Source organism: Thalassophryne amazonica, chromosome 7, assembly GCF_902500255.1.
Source record: "Thalassophryne amazonica chromosome 7, fThaAma1.1, whole genome shotgun sequence".
Classification (NCBI taxonomy): domain Eukaryota; kingdom Metazoa; phylum Chordata; class Actinopteri; order Batrachoidiformes; family Batrachoididae; genus Thalassophryne; species Thalassophryne amazonica.
Genome location: NC_047109.1, coordinates 76,083,868 through 76,105,915, shown reverse-complemented (window position 1 = coordinate 76,105,915; position 22,048 = coordinate 76,083,868). Strand labels below are relative to the sequence as shown.

The following is a 22,048-nucleotide window of genomic DNA, read 5'->3' as shown; positions in this document are numbered from 1 at the left end:
CTAGGGAGACTATCAAGGAGCAACCTCACCAGATGTGGTTGAATGAAAGAATATTCAAGCCTTGTTCATTTTAGTAAAGATTTACAGTAACTTAAACAAAACTACAACTAATTCCTTCACATATTAAATACAGCAACTGATTTTGAACAAATCAACATTTGCGTCACGTTCAATGTATACAACCCCTGGCAAAAATTATGGAATCACCGGCCTCGGAGGATGTTCATTCAGTTGTTTAATTTTGTAGAAAAAAAGCAGATCACAGACATGACACAAAACTAAAGTCATTTCAAATGGCAACTTTCTGGCTTTAAGAAACACTAGTCAGCAACGGTTACTTTTTTAGACCAAGCAGAGGAAAAAAATATGGAATCACTCAATTCTGAGGAAAAAATTATGGAATCACCCTGTAAATTTTCATCCCCAAATTAACACCTGCATCAAATCAGATCTGCTCGTTGACATTGACCCTATGCCATGACATTGACCCTATGTGTCTTTTTGCAAGGAATGTTTTTGCAGTTTGGCAAGATGCATTATCATCTTGAAAAATGATTTCATCATCCCCAAACATCCTTTCAATTGTCCAAAATATCAACTTGTGCATTTATTGATGATGTAATGACAGCCATCTCCCCAGTGCCTTTACCTGACATGCAGCCCCATATCATCAATGACTGTGGAAATTTACATGTTCTCTTCAGGCAGTCATCTTTATAAATCTCATTGGAAAGGCACCAAACAAAAGTTCCAGCATCATCACCTTGCCCAATGCAGATTCGAGATTCATCACTGAATATGACTTTCATCCAGTCATCCACAGTCCACAATTGCTTTTCCTTAGCCCACTGTAACCTTGTTTTTTCTGTTTAGGCGTTAATGATACCTTTCGTTTAGCTTTTCTGTATGTAAATCCCATTTCCTTTAGGCGGTTTCTCAACAGCTCTCCAAGGTGTGATCACTCCTTTTTAGATGCAGACTAACGAGCAGATCTGATATGATGCAGGTGTTAGTTTTGGGGATGAAAATTTACAGGGTGATTCCATAATTTTTTCCTCAGAATTGAGTGATTCCATATTTTTTTCCTCTGCTTGGTCTAAAAAAGTAACCGTTACTGACTGCCACAATCTTTTTTTCTTGATTTCTTATAGTGTTTCTTAAAGCCAGAAAGTTGCCATTTGAAATGACTTTAGTTTTGTGTCATGTCTGTGATCTGCTTTTTTTCTACAAAATTAAACAACTTAATGAACATCCTCCGAGGCCGGTGATTCCATAATTTTTGCCAGGGGTTGTATTTCACTGATGTTGGACATTTACTTGAAAATATGTACTTTGGACTCATTCTAGTTGATGGTGGTTGTGACTCTACGACAACACATATAACCCATTAGCTTACAAATCTTCATTCCTTATGTTTCTGAAGTGATGTTAAGCCATTGATACCAGAGGTTCAACCAAAGAGAATAAATTCAATCCTTTTTCTAAGACTGAACACTCCAATTATGACAGCGTTATTAATACACATTTTTAATCTCTCTATCTCAACCGGTATATTTCCTGTCTGGATATAAGACAATGTGATTCCTTTACATGAATATCCCATATCCAAATTACTCTGCTTACTGAAAATCCTGGAATCTTTGGTAAGCAACCAACTCTTTCAAGCTCCAACATGTCAAGTCAGAAACTGTTTAGTCTTAGTTTTTACTGGTAAAAGGTATCCCTCAAAGGTCAATTTTGGTTTGTCTTTTTTTCCCCCACCTTTTATAATAATGTTTCTTCACCAACCGGTTGTTAAAATTATCTTTATGCAGATGACACTGTTGTGTATTGTATTGCTGACTCTGTAAAACTAGCCATTGATAATTTGCAACTCTCCTTTAATGCTCTTAAGTATTTATGTATGTTAAATCTTCCATCCATGGTCCATCCATCATCTGTACCCACTTACTCCAGTTAAGAGTCACAGGTGGACTGGAGCCTATCCCAGCAGTCATGAGGTGTGAGGCAGTGTACACCCTGGGCAGGAAGCCAGTCTATCACAGTGCCACATAGAGACAGACAAACACATTCACACCTGCACCTAAGGCCAAATTAAAGTTTCCATTTCGTCTAATCTGCATGTCTTTTGGATGTGTGAGGAAGCTGGAGCTCCCGGAGGGAACTCACACAGACACGGGGAGAACATTCAAACTACAACACAGAAAGGCCTCATGTAGGAAGGATGACCTTCTTGCTGTGAGGTAACAGTGCTAACCACTAATCCACTGTGCTGCCCTAATCTTAGTGTTAATAAAACAAAATTCATATTTACAAGGGCAGAAATATTGATTCTAATAGTTTTCATATATCCAGGAAATGGTTCAAACAGTGAGTCAGTGAATGAAAATAGCTTGGTATCTGGCTTCATGGGAAATTTACATTTAAATATACTGATTATCTGAGAAGGGGGGTGGGGGGGGCTTCTTTTACTGGCCTATGTTTTGTGGAAAAAGGATTGTTGAAGCACTTTTCCTGTGTTGGATAAAGGAGATATCATTTATAGAAATGCTGATCCTTCCACTCTTCATTCTGTAGACACTGTCATTCCACCCTAAGATTTTTTTACTGGAGATAGTTACGGCACTCACTCTTGTATCGTGTATAAAAAGTAGGTTGGTCTTCTCTAGCAGAGAGGTAAAACAAATATTGATTCTTTTTATTTATAAAGCCACTGGCAGAAAGTAACCACCTAATATCGTAATGATGCTGGATTAGGATTTTGTAACCAAGTGAACTTGCTGGAATAACTCTTATGTTTAAGGTCTCCTGAGTTCAGTCTGAATTTGAAAGACCAGGCTTTTTTTCTTAATGACCTGGCTTCTTGGAACAACCTTTGATATAAATCTAAAAACCTGTTCCATACGAACCTATGGTCAATTTAAAACCATGAACACAAACCTCCCTGCCTCAACAAAGACCAAAACAATTGACACACTTCTAGTTTATTGCAGTTTGGAATAAAATTCCAACTTTATTATTTTAACATTATTTTGAAAGTTGTGAACAATCCTGATTCCCATGCTTATATATATATATATATATATATATATATATATATATATATATATATAAAAAATGTGTGTGTATGTATGTTTACACCCCCTAAAAAACCTACCCACCCCAAAACAGTAAGATATTTCTGTATCTAAAATGATGCATAAATGTAATAATTCAAACGTAAGCAAATACCTACTGTATACAGCCCAGAGGCCCGTTGGTGCCTCTGCCTATCTCCAGATTCCGTAGTATGAAGTAGATGAGAGTTTATGAGTCCCAGTGGACAGAATCCCAGTCCAACTCAGATTATTTCCCCAGCCAATGCTGCTCAGTAACAAGAGATCTCAGTCCCTGGGAGAACTCGGCCCAGGTTAGGGTTACCCCCGAGCCCAGGCAGAGTTTGTAACAGACCGATCTTTCTTGTATCCAGTTGGTTCCCATTTACGGCTGGATGGAGAGATAATGCAGAGTGAATGTCTTGTCCAAAAACACAGGTAGCATGAGTGGGAATCAAACACACGTCTAAATATTGGTAGCCGAACTCCTTATCTACTGTGAAATGAATTATTCATTTAATCTTGTTCAACCAATGGACAAATAATTAGCAAATATTTTGAAAACTGAAACTACTCTCTTTGACTGTTTCCAGTTATTTAAATATGAGGATCACATAGCTCTGTTTATGGAATGCTGCGAAGTAACTTAAAGAAAAAGTCACATTTACTCTAATGTAATGTACCATTTGTCCCATTTTCTACAGTTTGTAGAATAACTGATTTTAATTAAATTAACAGATGAATCAGTAAGAAAAACAGTTACTATCCTAAAATAATCATTATTTTACGTGCACACAATTAAAGCTTCGCTGTGTGATTTAGTCATTTCACCTCAGAAAATCCTGACTACACAACTGGTATTTGAAACCGAAGGGAGTTACGAAACAAATTATTTGGAAAGAACATGTATTTAAACAAGTGGATGCAGAAAAGCACTCTGGAATTGTTGCATATTTCTGTATTTGAGCTTTCAAACAATAGGCACTACAGAAAATATTTGCAGCGGGCATGTCGCGTAAGATGAGATTATTCAAATTCCTTCCTGGGTGGCAGAATTTGATTTGACATAATACCCTAACTGTAATGGTCTCTCAATACTTAGCATTTAAAATTACAAACACAAAACAATCAAATATATTGCTTTTATTAATAGTTACCTATTGTTGAATATTACCATTATAAAGTGTGTCCTATACAACATGTATTCACAAATATGTATTTACTAATAAACTATATATTACAGTATCATTTGAACTAATATTTAGGAATTTTACAAGGTTCATGTACAGCTAATTTAAATGGTACTTTAATTCTGTTATGTGGCATCATGGTATTACAACACAGTACACATCCAAGTGTCCTCCCCAAACTGACTAAAGTGCTAAAACACTGACTCACAGAGGTCACTTAGAAAACTGAACCGGTTTGCAGTCAGGTGTAGGTCCATTTCTTATTGGGGCTTCAACTGAGGCCCGTACCTCTGTCCTGGCAGTAGTGTTGTGTTCAATTACAGATTTTTTCTTTGCCTCTGCCATTATACTCCTCTGGGAGCGTTCCCCGTCATTGTCTCTCTCCACCTTCCCCTCTCTTAAGCTACTGACCTCAATTATGACAATCTGTTTTCCTCCTTCTAACTGAAAGATGCTTTCCACAGCTCCTCCACCCTCCCTGACTCCACTGCTCACAGTATTGCAGCTTGCTCCATCTTCACCTATCATCTCCCCTCCACCTTCAATCAGGGCTATCATCTGCATCCCCTCTCCAGAGCCCTGCTCTAGTTTGGCCTCACTCTCCAGTTCAAACACCACCTCCTCCCCATCCAGGGGCAACAAATCTTGCGTAGCTGTGCAGGAAAGATGCAGGCTGTTGTCTTGCCCTTGGCTGAAGGTCCCTCTGCAGTGGCCACTGAGCTGTGCATCTGTGTGGAAGTGAAGGACGATGGACTCTCCCCGGGTGTCCTCCTCGCTCACATGTCTCTCTCCCTGCTGTTCTCCTCCCCAGTCATGCAGAAGTGAGATCACCCCCTCTTTATGTTCCCGCCTTTCTTCTTCGCCTTGCTCGTCAGACTTGAACTGCAGCACGAGGGACTTGCCCTCTATGTCCCCTCCTCCCTCCACTGCCTGCAACACATATGACTCCCCGCCCTCCCCAATATTCATCCCCTCCTTGCCCTGGTCTTCATTATCAAAACATAACACAAACTGTTTCCCTGTCTCTGTCTCCCCTGAACTTATTTTCCCAAAAATTGTATAAGGTTTCCTCTCAGGATTAGCGGAGACAGAAGTAGAAACTGAGGCTGTGGTTACCGTGGTGGCTGGTGTAACCATGGTAACTGCTGATGAGTGTCCTGAGGTATCTGTTGTGGAGGCTGTAGTGGTGGAGGGTGAAGTAGTTGATGTAGTAGTGCATGATGTTGACAGGGTAGAGTGGGATACGGTGGATACAGATGAGAGTGATGACGATGATTCAGTGGTTGCGTTAGCACCAGTAACAGTCTGTGTGGCACTGCTCATGTGGCAGCCCCCAGTCTGCCTGACAGACGCTTCTACAGACCTCTGATGGGTGGCTTTTGGTTTGCGTCCCCGTCTGCCTCTTGCGCGCCGTGTGCTTTTACCAAGTATGGGTTTGCTTAGTAGGGAATTAGCCGAAGGAGTGTGTGTTGTCATGGCAACAGAAGTGTTTGCATTATTCTGGTTATTCGTGATTATGATCCTGGTCTGCTGCTGCTGTGAAACGGTTGGAAACTGGGGGATCTGGGTCTGTGTGACGTTTAGGACCGGCTGGAGTGCTTGGAAAGTCTGAATCAACTGAAGAGTCTGAGGCTCTGGGGCTGGTGGAGGATTGTTTGTCGTGGGGACGAGAATCAAGCTTGACTGGCTGCTGCTGGTGGATGGGCACTGCAGGAGGAGGAAGTTTTGGGGCTGAGATGGGGGCAGTGGCGGTGGAGGGGGAGGTGGAGCGGTAGGTGCTGGAGACGACAGAGGAATGAGCTGCAGGCCGCTTGCTGTCTGAATCATGAAATAGTTCTGAGAAGTGTTGGGGGGAATATTTAGGGTGGGCTGAGAAACAATCAGGCTGCCATTTTTTCCTGAGGTTTCCAAGGTGATAGGGTTGAGCAGAGTTGTAGTAGTTGTTATTCCTCCAAGACTGGCCTTCACTGGCACACCATCTTTACCACCACCACCAGAACAGGGTAGAGGGACACTGCTGCCATGGGTTCGGATGTGTCTCTGCAGGTATGAGTGCATAATGAACTCCTTAGAACAGTACGGGCATTTAAAGTCCTTGCGAGAGGTGTGTGTGCGAAGGTGGAGCTGTAGGTTGGAGGAGTGTGTAAAGCTTTTATTGCAGTGAGTGCACTGAAATGGTCTCTCGCCAGAATGGGTGCGTTCATGCTGCTTGCAGAGAAAGAAAAACAGAGGTGGGAGAGAAATAAAAAAAAAATAAAAAATTGTACAACACCACAGCATTAAGAGTTCACAGCTGTGACAGGTTGTCTCTACAGACTGCACTGACCTGTTTGAGGTTTGATGTCTGGGAGAACGACTTGGAGCAGACAGAGCAGATATGTGGCCGCAGTCCAGAGTGCATCTGACTGTGTCTTCGCAGACAGCTGGTGTTCTTGAAGGACTTGCCACATTCCTTACACACATATGGCCTCTCACCTGTGTGTTGCCGCAAGTGGTACTGGTAGTGAGAGCTCCATTTGAAAGTGAGAGGGCAGTGTGGGCACTGGAATGCCCGTACACCTGTGTGAACCTGGACAAGGTGGAAGTAGAAAAGAAAAGTTTAATTTGAAAGCCATTTGATACTGCCAAAAAAGAAAAGCCAACAAAAACTGAACCAGTGTTAGGGATGTGTCTCAATATTGACCTGAGTATCAAAATCAGGGCCAGTAATGAGAGTGCAACTAATGATTATTTTTATAACTGATCAATCTATTAATTATTTTTTCAATTAATCTAATTATTATTTTGTTTCATTAGTATATTGATCATTAGTCAAATATCATTTAGTTAATTTACCAGCAAATTATATAAATAAATTCTATCAATAACTTTCAACCTGGCATTTAAATATTTTGTCATAAAAAGTATTTTATTTTTTTCTTGTATTAAAAAAAAAAAATCCCACCATACAAAGGATATAAGGTGCCAAAAAAGTTTAAAAACACAGTCATGGAACAAAATATGGAAGCACATAGCTTTGCATATTTTATCAGACTGCAAGAAAATTAAATTTTCGACCATAAAATGTGAAAAAAGGTAAACTATTTATCAGTATTTCAGAGAACCCAAGATGGCATTCTCAAATGCCATCTTTAAACTCAGATAAAACTGAAGTTATTGTACTTGGCCCCACAAATCTTAGAAACATGGTGTCTAACCAGATCCTTACTCTGGATGGCATTACCCTGACCTCTAGTAATACTGTGAGAAATCTTGGAGTCATTTTTGATCAGGATATGTCATTCAAAGCGCATATTAAACAAATATGTAGGACTGCTTTTTTGCATTTACGCAATATCTCTAAAATCAGAAAGGTCTTGTCTCAGAGTGATGCTGAAAAACTAATTCATGCATTTATTTCCTCTAGGCTGGACTATTGTAATTCATTATTATCAGGTTGTCCTAAAAGTTCCCTAAAAAGCCTTCAGTTAATTCAAAATGCTGCAGCTAGAGTACTGACGGGGACTAGAAGGAGAGAGCATATCTCACCCATATTGGCCTCTCTTCATTGGCTTCCTGTTAATTCTAGAATAGAATTTAAAATTCTTCTTCTTACTTATAAGGTTTTGAATAATCAGGTCCCATCTTATCTTAGGGACCTCGTAGTACCATATCACCCCAATACAGCGCTTCGCTCTCAGACTGCAGGCTTACTTGTAGTTCCTAGGGTTTGTAAGAGTAGAATGGGAGGCAGAGCCTTCAGCTTTCAGGCTCCTCTCCTGTGGAACCAGCTCCCAATTCAGATCAGGGAGACAGACACCCTCTCTACTTTTAAGATTAGGCTTAAAACTTTCCTTTTTGCTAAAGCTTATAGTTAGGGCTGGATCAGGTGACCCTGAACCATCCCTTAGTTATGCTGCTATAGACGTAGACTGCTGGGGGGTTCCCATGATGCACTGTTTCTTTCTCTTGTTGCTCTGTATGCACCACTCTGCATTTAATCATTAGTGATCGATCTCTGCTCCCCTCCACAGCATGTCTTTTTCCTGGTTCTCTCCCTCAGCCCCAACCAGTCCCAGCAGAAGGACTGCCCCTTCCCTGAGCCTGGTTCTGCTGGAGGTTTCTTCCTGTTAAAAGGGAGTTTTTCCTTCCCACTGTAGCCAGTGCTTGCTCACAGGGGGTCGTTTTGACCGTTGGGGTTTTACATAATTATTGTATGGCCTTGCCTTACAATATAAAGCGCCTTGGGGCAACTGTTTGTTGTGATTTGGTGCTATATAAAAAAAAAAAATTGAATTGAATCAGGGAGACAGACACCCTCTCTACTTTTAAGATTAGGCTTAAAACTTTCCTTTTTGCTAAAGCTTATAGTTAGGGCTGGATCAGGTGACCCTGAACCATCCCTTAGTTATGCTGCTATAGTCTTAGACTGCTGGGGGATTCCCATGATGCACTGAGTGTTTCTTTCTCTTTTTGCTCTGTATGCACCACTCTGCATTTAATCATTAGTGATTGATCTCTGCTCCCCTCCACAGCATGTTTTTCCTGGTTCTCTCCCTCAGCCCCAACCAGTCCCAGCAGAAGACTGCCCCTCCCTGAGCCTGGTTCTGCTGGAGGTTTCTTCCTGTTAAAAGGGAGTTTTTCCTTCCCACTGTCGCCAAGTGCTTGCTCACAGGGGGTCGTTTTGACCGATGGGGTTTTTACATAATTATTGTATGGCCTTGCCTTACAATATAAAGCGCCTTGGGGCTACTGTTTGTTGTGATTTGGCGCTATATAAATAAAATTGATTGATTGATTGAAATGTCATTTAGTCTATAACCGAAAGATATTCAGTTTACTGTCAGAGAGGAGTTGAATAAACCAGAAAATTCCCATTTAAGAATCTGAAAATTTGGACATTCCAAAACGACTCAGAAGGATTAATTGATGCTGTTGCAGATTGGCATTTTTCTTTTTTGAAATGATCTATATCCATATTGGCTTTAACCATCCCAATTTGGTCCAAAATATTTGTCTACATTTCACTTTGAAGCTGTCACATATTGTGTTTGTTTTGCTGCCAGTGAGTAAACACAGACAACAGACTCTCACAGTGACACAACAGCAAAAGTCGCATAGTGCAACTTTCAGCCGAATATTTTTGCTTCTTCAAGTCTCTACAGTCTTGCAATAGTTTAATGTTAATCTAACTGTAAACATTTTGTTTAGTTTTGGATTTGGGGTGTTTTGATCATGACCTTGAAGGAAGTAGCTCCATGCAGTCTGAGCAGAGCAGGACACAGAGAGACAGAGGTAAACATATCTTGCAGATTAGTCACATTTGATTAGTTCATCTCATAACAATGCAATCATAGAGATAAGTCTATATGAAGTTCAATATTTAATACAAGGAGTGACTGAGAAGTTTTGAGCTTGACCCAGATAAAGTAGGATGTGGTTTTCCATCTTTTTCATTCTGGAAAACCAACATTTCTCAAGAATGTGTGACGTTTTGACTCAGTGGGTGCAATGTTGAAAAATGCTGGTCCCCGGTTCCCGGTACAAGACCACCTGTGCCCATGTTCCATGTAATGTGGAATTGCATTAGGAAGGGCATCCGCTTTGAAACCTGTGCCAAATCAAAACGCAGATTCATATCAGATCTACTGTGGCGACCCCGACTGAAAAAGAGGAGAAGCCGAAAGAACTTACTTTTTAATCTGAAACCAACTGAAAGGGAAGTCAATAAATGGGCTAAAATGCAAAAACAAAATTACTATTTTTAGAAGTTGATGAAGGCTTCTTTACATCAATAATGTTTGTAAAGGGCCACTAAGACGGCCCACATTTTTAGTTATGATTGCTAAAAGATGTGCAAAATTCAGCTTGTTCATAAAAAATGCAATGTCTTGACATATTTATTTTTGGTCAATTTGTGACAGTTGAGAAATGAAGGAGTCCTCCTTTAAAGATAAACATACAGTAAGTGGTGTGTGTCATCTGTCAAAAGGAAATGTCTATTACTTTTTGGATATCATATATCTCCAGTAACAGAGCAGTGACTCTGCAACTACAAAAAAACAAAACAACAATAACAAAAAACAAAACAAAAGTTCTGTGGCAACTTAAATCACCATTTTAATCCTAAATGGTGGAGGTGTAATTTTGGAATTAAATGCATGTAAATAACTGGAAATACAAAAGTGAAGCTTACTCTCTGATGGATGGAGAGCAGTGAAGACCTTTTGAAGCTCTTCCCACACTCAGTGCAGCGGTACGGTCTTTCTCCAGTGTGATCCCTCATGTGGTACTTCAGCCCTGATGAACCTTTGAAGGCTTTTCCACACTCTAAGCAGCGGTATGGCCTCTCTGATTGAAATTGCATGAAATCATAATTACTGATCCAGCGAGAATGTGATACTAACTAATACAAGTCGACTTTACCTCCAGCAGCGATGCCTTTACTGACTCCGGTCTTCTTGGGAGCTTTGGTCTGTTTGGTGGGCTGGTCTTCATGCTCTTCACCAACACTAATGATATCAACGTGGATCTCCCTCTGGTCTTCCTGCTGTTTGTCAGTCTGGCTGAGAGATGATGGAAGGGGTAGAGACAGAGAACGGGAGGGAGGGCACACTATCTCAGCCTCTGCCTCAGCCAGGAGACGTTGCTCAGGAGTATGGGAGTGTTGGTGGGTGAGGAGTGAGGAAAGAAGGGGGAAGGATCGGTCGCAGGCAGAGCAGCTGAACTGAGAACGAGACTGTGATGACAGAGAGTGCATCTGGAAACAGAAAAGTGGAACAGCAGAAGTCAAATTATTTCAAAGGTACTCTTCTATATAACAAACATTCAAGCTTTCAAGATATATTTGATCCCATTCTAAACAAATCTTTTTACTCCTCTTTCACAAAATACAGCTCTGTATCCTCCAAGAGTGAGCCCAACCAATTCTTACCAGTGAAACATGTCTATTGAGGCCTCCACTGGTCTTGAAGGTCTTATTGCAGTAGCCACATGACAGCCCTGCCCATGTGGGTCTGGCCTCTGGCTGAACAGTGTCAGAGCTCTGAGTCACCTCAGTGAAACTCTGCAGCAGGTCAAACTGGGCCTGGGAGGTGCCCACATTCTGAGGACAAACCAAAGGAAGTACATCAAAAATACATTATCATGAGATTCCACTGCTACAGTTTAGAGACTGGGTGGAAGTGGTTAGGCAAATTAAGATTATATAAACAAATTATTAAAATTAATTCCCCTCCATACCACAACTCAAACAGTAGACAGTTCAACTCCCCTTGACCTGATTACATATTAAGGCATGTAACGACTACATGTTAGCATTTAAACCTTGGATCCACCCTACATGTCTGTCTGCATTGAACCAAGTGGCTTAAGTGAGGAACATGTTCTGTTTGTTGGGTACAGAACGCTTTATGAAGTTGGGCAACAGTCTAAACTACTTCACATATTGCTATCAAATTATGTGTATATACAAATTTAATGCCATTGCTGTAGACATACAGTATTGTGCAAAAGTCTTAAGCTTTGTCTGGATAAATGGTTTTTGATGGTTTTCTTCAGTGGTACATTATGTCAGTAAAAGACCAAATTTAAAATCTGTAAATGTTATTTTTCAAAATATTACATAAAATAATTTTTTTTTACAATAATGAAGAAATTTATCTAATTTATCAAATACAAGCAGTGTATTAAAGATAGCAAGAGAGCATTTGTGGATTAATAAAAACTTCAGGCCTTTACATATTTACAGTCCAATTCCACAAAGACAAGAAACAGGGAATATTAATTAATTCATTCATTAACTAACATGATGTGCTTGGAAAAGCATAGGATCGCTCAGAAGAATTCAGTTATAGAGGTAAACGATGGTTAAAACAAATTTTTATTTATATGATTGCAAACAAGAAGTTTATATGGGGGGGGGGGGGTAGAACAGTTAAGTTGTTGATTAGTGTTGATGAGAGTTAACTGACGACTACAAAATATTTAATGTCATCTACAATAGCCAAGTGTCCTCTGTGTTTGTGTGTGTGTGTATATAGCTTCAATCACGGTGAAACCGGGGAGAGCTGACATTTGCCGTTTAGTATGCTTATGTATTTTGGGTAAAGGATGAACGCTGCGAAAATGGAAAGTTGATAGGACTAATATTTTTTGAGAAATAAGTGATTTTAGCGAACCAGTAAACAACGGACATTATGCTGCAATGCACCATGGGAGTTTGAGGTTTTAAATGTCATTAATGTGGTTCATATTAGTTTAACATTGTTGTTAGTATTATTGATTTGTGTTTTTGTAGTTCAACTGGTTTAGTCAGTTAAGTGTTATGTTGCTGTTACCATACGTGAGGTAACCCCCGACCACCCGCCTCATTTTGGCTTGTCAGTATCTCACAAAGAAAAAGTGAAAATTCCCATTGATGGGATATACAGGCTTAGAAGTGTCATGCTCCCAGTACTGTAAGTGAAAACTGTAGTGCTTTTAAATGTCTTTGCCACAGTCTCTATTTGTCAAATTAAAAGCACCTGTTTACAGCAGAATGCAGAAGAGACAAAAAGCTCTGCATGTGTGCGATTAATTTTGATCACGCACAAAGTGCGGAGAGCTGACATTTGCCATATCTGTGTATTTTGGGTCAAGGATGAACGGTGCCAAAACCTTAATGTTACTAGGACTAATATTTTTACAGAAGCTACATATATTAGCCAACAACACTGAACACTGATATTTACATTTTGCACTCACACACCAATCCAGCAGGAGGGGCTAAATCATCTATATATTAAAAGTGTGAGTGCAGGTGTGATTTTATTTATCAAGTTCAATGTAAGTACATAATATAATTGTAAATACATTAGAAATACATGGAAGACGCAAAAGCAGGTGAAAACTCTTATTGCCATTGTGGTCCATTTAAAAATCAAATGACAAAACAGAAGTAAAAATAAAATAATAATAACAACAACAATAGTGTGTATATGATAATAAGAACCTGAAGAATTTATAAATACATTAAGACAGTAAACATTTAAAAATTATGCAATTAACAGGTGCTGGGATAAGCTCCAGCCCCCCGCGACCCTTAATTGGACTAAGCGGTTGAAGATGAGTGTGTGAGTGTAATTAACAGGCAATAAAAGAGCTGAGTTCTTCTTCTAAAAACTGTTGAAGTCTAAGTCTAAAGTTCTAAAACCATTCTGGACTCACACACACCATTCCAACTCATTACAGAAAGTTGGCACAATTTATTACCACCCTTGAAAAATGTCAGTTACCTATTTTATAAAAACTACCCAATCTAGAGCTTGTGGATCCCTATGTGCAATGCGCAAGTGAGGTTTAAAGGCTTCATCTATCACAGTTCCAAAAACTGAGTCCTGCATTGTGTATTCGCTGCAGTATAACTCTACTGTTCACCTAAGGTTTGTTTTGTTTTCCTCTTGAGTTTTATACTTTTATTGTATTATTGTATACTCCTTTTTACTTACTGCACTGCTTCCATCTGTTCCCTCTGTCAGTCCAAGGAGCACCTCTGCAGGGTGTCCATGTTCAGCCACAGTAGTGGTCTCTACCACCTCCTCAAATCCAGCCAAAAGGTGACCAGCTCCCACCAGCCCATCAGCAACTTCCATCCCTGCCCCAGGCTCTGCTTCAGCACTGGTTCTGTGTTCCTCTGGAGTCATATGGATGGCTTGGTGCTCCTCGAGGTCAGTCTGTGTGCCAAAGGTGTGGCTGCAGCTGCCACAGCTGTACAGCAGCACACTGGCACCAGTGTCTGTGCTCAGGTGCACCTCCGTCCCAATAGCCCTCGATGCACACAAGTCCTCCCCTGAGGAAGTGAGGGTGAGGTGTCGGAGAAGGCCAGAGTTGTGGCCAGAGGAAGTAGTTGACAAGAACACTTCTTCCATCCCCACCCCGACGCCATCCGTTCCTTCTTGGCTCACAAATCCCACCATGTCCGTCAACATAGATGATGTCACTTCCTCTGTGCCTACCACCACCTCGACTATCCCATTTCCCTTCTTTGCCTCCGCTCCTCTCTTTCCCACCTTGCCTCCTGCATTCAGGTTGGAATGAGAGTTCTTGTGCAGGGCCAGGTTTGAGGAGTGTGTAAAGCTGCGACCACACTCACTGCAGATGTAGGGCCTCTCCCCCGTGTGGATCCGCATGTGCTGCCTCAGGTTGGTCGACTGAGTGAAAGACTTGTTACACACTGTACAAGTATACGGCTTGAGACCAAGATGGACATTCTTGTGTCGCCGCAAACTGCTGGAGTTCTTGAAGGCCTTGGGGCAGCTGTCACAGGGGTACGGACACTCTCCTGTGTGCTGGCGGAGGTGATACTGGTAATGAGAACTCCATTTGAATGTCAGAGGGCAATAGGGGCACAAAAAGGTGCGTACTCCAGTGTGGACACTCTGATGGACCTGGTGATGAAGACAGAGAGGAATGAAAAATATTTCTCTTATAAACAATACCTTTTTCATTAACCAAAGTCTCGCTTATCACATTATTTTGACATCAGACCTGGAGTAGAGAGGATCGCTTAAAGGCTTTGCCACAGTCCTCACATTTATAAGGCTTCTCCCCTGAGTGAGACCTGCAAACCAAAAAGAACTATTCAGGGAGATTGTATAAATAATTACTACACTTCAAACAAAAATCAACACAGCAATATTTCTCTACAACTGCTTGTGATGTGGTTCATACCCTGACACCAAATACTGCTGTTTTTATTTAGGATTATGAAAAGTAATCAGCCAGTAATTTTCTATCAAATTTTCTGTCAATATAAATTTTCAGGTTAAAAATATACTGAAGTCAATAAAGTACCATACAGAAGCGTAGGTCAGCTTTTTCTTCAAGATACTTTTCTTTTACAGTGATCTTTACTCTGGCTTTTCAGTCTTTGGCCTGTCAGTGACGGTTCAGGAAATATTTGCATGTTGCTGTAATCATATTAAATGTGTGTTTTGTACACACTGTTCCATTTGTAGTGTCTGTAAAAGTCAGCGAAACAGGCAGTAATTCACAGTATACGACTCTAAAGGAGTGATTTATACTTTCCAAAACATTATTTTTTTTTCAATCCTGGACAGAAGGCAAGTGAAATTAGCAATTTATCATCTGACAGTGTGGTCATTTCTCCAGCATAAATTCAAGAAGTCAGTTCCACTTTCAACCATATTCAGTCCTGCTGTATCGACTGCAGGTGTGCATAACTATTCATGCACAAGCCTTCCAAACACATTGAAGCTACATCTGTATACATCACTGCACAATCTTCAAACATTATGGAGAGTAAAAGTTCACTACTGCAATTACACTCATGTACTTCAGTAGTTTATCTACACTGACTCCACCAAGAGGATAATGCCTTCAATGCTTTGTCAGTGGTTTATCTCAAAAGAATGTTTATCGCAATAGATTTTAATATAATGTTGTTGAAAGTTATACTTTGGTTTAAGGAAAAAAATGCTTAAATTTAAAACAAAAAAACAAACAAACAAAAAAAAATTGTAATGTCACCCATTGATGTCTGCATTTCAAAGAGAGATGAATGGTTTTCAATGAAATATGGTGAAGAGGCTAGTCTTGTGTCAAAGAACAGCTCATTCACTTGAGAACCAGATGGAGAATAATTCTGAATTAACATTTTTAATCATCTCCCACCAATTTCCATGTCATCTGTGCTTTACTGAAACAGCAAATCTACCTTCAACTCGGTTAAAGACAGAAAAACAGAGGACTGTTGTTGGAGGACTGCACTTTTGCATGGCTCCGAGTCCCCCGCTCAGCACATTTTTCTTTCCACACTATAACTTATGAACATCTTAATTCATGCCAAAATTGATATGCATAAACTTGTACTATGTTTCCTATAATCGTATGAACATTTGGGCCCTCTAACAGTCAGGATTTGTATAACAGAGACACATCAAACACTGTGGACTCAATATTGAACAATGCCTATAACCTCTGTTGGACTGATTCCAAAATGTATATGCAGAATCATATACTAGGTTTCCCCACCCTATGAATGTTTGGGCCATATAGCATCATGCTACATGTATGTGCTTCTGTCCTCTTCTAGGTTATGAGTGTGAATGCTTCAGTTACTACCAGCGAGGAATGTTCGCCCATGAGGTGGCTTGTTATTTTTGATAACTGATATTTTGGGCTCTATCTTAATGTCAGGTACAAAAAACAATTGGCATAGAGGGTGAAAATCGATTTGTGGTGCGTTCTGAGCACACGTTCCAATTTATATGGTCAGAAACGTCAGCACAAAGTTGAATTTACCACACTCATTATGCATGGGTGTGAAGTAGTCCGAACACAGTAGCAACCAATCAGAGTGGCACCTGTTCTTCCCTTTAAACTGGAGTGCGACTGGTGCACAGCACTGTAGTATTGAGAAAGTGGGCACAATTAAAGGTATTTGTGGCGACTGTACAGATTAGCACAAAAGAAGCAATAAGGTGAAGGTTTGTATTTTTCCATTACTGTTTACTTTTATTTCATGCAATGTCTGTTGTCTATGTAACAGCATTTAATGTTGCCTATATCTGTGGGTGAGGGGAATAGTATTATAGTGCATGTTTTGAGAGAGAGACAGACAGAGACAGATAGACATTCTTAAACTCCGTTTTTCTGCCCCTACAGTGCCCATTATACTTAATCATACTATTACATTTGTGCAGGCAAGCAGGATGTATGTGCATTGTGAACCTACTTATGTAAGGCATGTCTGAGTGTCACACTCTTTAAACAGAGAAATACAGTGTTGGACTTTATACATGATTTATCTTAGTCTAAAATGCAAACACTTTCTTGTGACAGGTGAAATGAACGTGCCAATTTTGCACCTGACCACATCTCAGTTTTAGACAAATGTGCTCAATGAGTGCAAGTAGTGCACTGATCTAGAGGGTATGGGAACTGGGCATAAATATGACAAATGCATCAGGTGGAAACCAGCAGTGACATTTGTGCTTTGCACCACTTTGCACCATGTGGACGATCTGATGTGCTTTCGTATATTAGGTCTGATTTTTGTCTTTACAAATAAGATGTAGAATAAGGCAGCGAAGGGAGTCCAATCAAACCCTAACAGGTCCAGTATAGTATAATTGCAGGAGGTGTGATGATTTTTCAACAATAAATGAACATAAAAATAAGAGGATGAAGTAATTTAATGGATACCGTTGGTGGTAGAGAAGAGCAGAGGAGCCCTTGAAGGCCTTAGGACAGAGGTTGCAGCGGTAGGGCCTCTCATTGTTGTGGCTCCGCTGGTGATGGGTCAGCCGGGAAGACCACCTGAAGCTTTTGCCACAGTCCAAACACTGGAAAGGATGATCCATGGACTGCTCCGGCTGCAGGGCTGGCCCTGACACAGATGATGTCACCATTTCCAGAACCACCTCCTCACCACCTTCTGCTACCCCCTTATCTCGCCCCTCCAGCCCTGCCCTGTCACCAGTATCCTCACCATCCTCCCCAGAGCCCAGAAGAGATGGGAAAGGAGAGAGAGAGGCGGTGGACTGAGTCGGTAGCAGTTCTGCTTGGACCACTAAAGTGGCCACTGAGTTGGCCATCACCAGAAGCTGATGGCAGAAGGAAGTATTCCTTAGAAGCAGGCGTGGATCAGTTTTGGTGTAATATCATCGTTTTTCTCTCGGTTTTCCTTTGCTCATGGTTTGTTTTGGGTCTCTGACAGAGTCCACTGGAAACGCCAACTGCTTTTCCATGTAGACAGCTGAGCACACGCCTAACATAAGATCAAAAGGAAACAGTGTTATGACTTGGCAATAAGTCACGCCCCTTTAAATTCAGCCCCTCCCCCTCCGGGTGCCTATCAGTCGTTTACCTACTGTCCCGCAGTGCAGCGCACGCAACCAGGACACACATGCAAAATTAACTATTGAGGGACTTTACTGTTGTATCTGTGTTAATTATTCAACTATGTGGGCCAGCAGACGGCAAACTCCCACACAAAGCAGCTTTACAGCCCCACAAAAACAGTTTAGTGAGCAGCACTTAAAGCTAAGCAATCCGTCGTCGCTGCGGTGTCGTTCGTTAAAATAGCCAAAAAAATACGCCCAAATACGGGTCAATGCAATACTCACCGTGCAGCTTTAACGCACTCTAAACGTATAATGTTATGTTGAAAATGAAGCAGGTACCGCAGTGCTAATCCACACAACCTTAACAATAAACACAGTACAAACTAACAGCAGTTCTCCACCCGACACCGCCCTCTAACAACAGCGGCGCCGATTGGCTCTTTGGAACAATACATACTCATCTGCCAATGGCCAAGCGCGCAGACAGACAGATATACGGGGGTATTTTTTAATTATTGATATTATTGGATTAAAGTATTTTTAAAATTTCCGCTTTTGTTTAAGTGGTTTATTAGCGAAGCATTTATAGTCAAAAGCCCTTAAAAATATTTTCTCAATGCCAGCATTGTGGTGCAAAGACTTGTGGGTAATGTAGTATATAATCGTTTCTGCCTATTTTGCGCCTGATAAGCCTTGGACTTTATGATGTTGATGAAAGTGGGAGACTTGCTTCTCTTTTAACTAAAGTTGGTAAATAAAGTTGTTAATGAATTTAATCAGCCACATGTTGAAAAAAACTGCACCATATGAGGATGAGGCAAAGAAGTAAGCAAACCCCCAAGTGCAGGATGCTATTAAGCAGCTCAAGTTTTATGAGATCTTACTGCACATAGTGTACAGTCTGGATCTCACGCCCTCTTACTTTTCCCTTTTCCCCCAAGCTCAAAGAACACCTGAAGGAACACCATTACACTAATGACAGAGAGGTGCAAGCAACTGTGTGATAAGAGAAGACACCTGATTTCTTCACCAACAGTACACAAAAACTGATGTCTGACATTGGCATGTGTGTGGAAAGGGAAGATGACTATATGGAAAAGTAACCGCCTGACAGAGAACATTCCAAGCTTTGAACAGATATGTGATTCATGTGAGTATCTTGCTTGTTACTGAAATATTCAAGGAGGAGGCAGAACTTTTCAGCCAACACATGTATAATATCAGTCTGCAGCAGAGGTGGGCGATACCGGGAATTTTGGTATTGATCCGATACCAAGTAAATACAGGCCCATTATCGCCGATATCGATACCGATACCAATACTTTTTCATATTTAAGCTTCATAGATCCAAAGGATCCAAAAGACCTAGGATAGAATTTTGCCAAACATTGTACGTGACAACAAAATACTTTATTATCACAATCAACATTTTTGTTAAAAAAAATCACTCAATACAACTTAAAATTTCCTGAGGTAGAGGGCTGACAAACGACAATACAAGGGTGCGCTGCTCCATGTTGTGTGACACAGCGCACCGCTGCTCTTACAGACAGAGAGTAGACTTTGATGAATCTGCGTGTGCAGCAGTCAGTGCGTGGGGGAGAGGAAAAAGCTTGAGTATTGATCTTTTTATACGAGGATTGTTCATTATCAATACCAGCGTTGGTATCGATATTAGGATCGATCCGCCCACCTCTAGTCTGCAGGGCATTTGGTCCAATTACAGAAGGGTCATTGGTTTTGATCTCCAGGTGTGTCTGAGTGTCAAAGTGTCTTTGTTCAAGGCACTGAACCTTGAAAAACTGCTTCACCTTGGTGTAGTCAAGGTGAAGCAGTCAAGAGAGTCAAGTCAAAATTTCATAATATTACATCTATAGTAATATAGTAGTAAGATAATATACAGAGTTGATGATAACATCAGAAATATAAGGCAATGCTAAAATACCCTCGGACGTATGATGTTGCAAAATAAACTCAATCAGTCATAAACAATATTTTATTTACCTTTTAATGGCATCTGCAGGAGGGCATCCCTTACCAAAAAGTAGTACATACAAGTATGTTTCAAGTATACTTCCAGTTTACTTTTTATATACTTATCAGTACTATTTTTTGGTAAGGGATGCATGTGCTCATACATGAGCTTTTGAAAAGACCAGAAGTTACCTTTGACTGCATGTGATGCATGTCCACGCTAACATGAGATGTCTTTGTACATCACAACAGAGGTGTTATCAGGTTACAAACACTGCATTTTCAGTTTTAGGTATTTATTTCTCGCTAGCTTTTACATAACATATGAGAAACATATTAGATTTACACAGAAACAGAGCGGATTTGGAGCGGATTCCACCATGCTGGATTGACAGCCAGAGACAAACCAGCCAGTGATGTCACAGTGCCTCTCTTCTCTGATTGGCTATCACTATGTCCTTCCCAGTACCCCTCCCCCCAAAAAAAGCAGATTTGCACGATTCATGGTGTAGGTGCATATCAGTAGGTAAATGAATGTGACCTTTTGAGCACTTAAAACAGGTCAAGGTTAGCCATCTTTGAACATGCCCAAGATCTGTGTCCCAAGAATGTTCCCTGTGAATTTGAAGACCCTGGCAGTAATAGGACCTGTATTAAGCTGAGCACAGACAGACGGACACGAAGTCTCTGCAATACCCTATGGGCATATTTTGGCCAATCAAACTAAAGCCATAGTGCTTACAGTGTAATCTGCTGTGATATACCGTTCTCAAATGTAGAGATGTCAAACAAAGTCATTGACATTTACGTTAGGAAGTGGTTAAGAATCCTCCAATGTGGCTGTGTAAAGAAAGGGGACTTTGGGGTTTCCCATTTGTAGTTAACTGAGCAAAAAGGAGGATAAATGTGCAAAGTTGAGGTTAGAAGTGACACTTTCCTAATCACAGGACATGCTCATTACAAGAGCAGTACCAACAGTACAGCACAAAGGAAACTGAATCCTAGACCTAGACAGGCAGTTGCACCAACTCAGTCAGCATTTAGGCATAAGGGCATTTTTGAAAAGGTTCAGCTGGGAAGTCTGGGATTTGGATTCATTACAAGGTGACCAGGGTGGAATATGAAAATAGCAACAATGAAGACAAAGATGGTTGCTGCAGAAATTCTTAGGCAAGAAAACTTAGCTAGACAGATATGCAAAGGCAGTTTTTCAGGCAAAGCAGGGACACTGGGTGTACTGGAAAGGTTTAGAGAGGAAGAAACATAATTGGAGTGCGGTGTGGTGCATGGAGGCAGGCAGAATTAGGCTTCCGTTTGGTTGAACATATGCGCTACCTTCTTTGCAAACTTTTTTGTATCAGTGAAGACATGCCTATGCACAGATTAAATGAAGCTACATTTTGCTCAATCCAAGTGTTGCTCAAGGACATGATCCCTGGAGATACAATGCAGTGCATAAGCGCAGAGAAAACAGAAACTTGGCAGATCTGATCATGTTAATGTATGATAATAGATAATAAAATGTGAGTGTAATGTCAGTCAAACCCCTATCCACAAGGCCTTGCACGACAGAGCACAACTGTCACTTCCACCCAAAGTGTTTTCTTTCAATACCAAATTAACTTCTACTCATCTTTGCGCTCATGAGTGTGGTCACCTAACAAAGAGTTGTGATCAAATGCAAAGCTGGAGCATTTTATATCATCTGTCACATGGAAGCAGTTGTACATTACCTGAACCCACACCTGAAAGCAGATCTAAAGCCTAGAGCAGTCACTTTGTGTATTTTAAGTGTGCAGCACTCAGCTTACGTAAGCAGGTTCACCACACACATACACTCCGCACAGAGAGAATAGTACCTAAATTCAACACAAAACTGAAGTGAACACAAAAATAATAGCCAAATAAAACAAGTAACTAATGGGGAAAAACAGGACTTTAATAACTTTGTTTGTACCATATT

At 40.6% G+C, this 22,048-nt stretch overlaps 1 protein-coding gene across 1 annotated transcript; it reads right to left on the bottom strand.

The window, feature by feature from the left end:
* Positions 1-4,037: 4,037 nt before the first annotated feature.
* znf628 (zinc finger protein 628) lies at positions 4,038-18,530 on the bottom strand. Its single transcript, XM_034174585.1, has 9 exons — positions 18,394-18,530; positions 17,471-18,035; positions 14,792-14,864; positions 13,753-14,691; positions 11,199-11,369; positions 10,691-11,024; positions 10,461-10,615; positions 6,612-6,854; positions 4,038-6,490 (listed from the first exon to the last, which is right to left on the bottom strand). The coding sequence occupies exons 2-9, from the start codon at positions 17,860-17,862 to the stop codon at positions 4,499-4,501; spliced, it is 4,299 nt and encodes a 1,432-aa protein (XP_034030476.1). The 5' UTR covers positions 17,863-18,035; positions 18,394-18,530; the 3' UTR covers positions 4,038-4,498.
* Positions 18,531-22,048: the final 3,518 nt, after the last annotated feature.

Bases quoted from the DNA above. Each gene is read 5' to 3' on its own strand.
- znf628 (XM_034174585.1), bottom strand. From the start codon at position 17,862: ATGGCCAACTCAGTGGCCACTTTAGTGGTCCAAGCAGAACTGCTACCG. The intron at 14,865-17,470 runs GTATCCATTAAA...TTTGGTTTGCAG, and splicing joins GCTCTTCTCTACCACCAACG to GTCTCACTCAGGGGAGAAGC. The intron at 14,692-14,791 runs GTCTGATGTCAA...CTTCATCACCAG, and splicing joins AGCGATCCTCTCTACTCCAG to GTCCATCAGAGTGTCCACAC.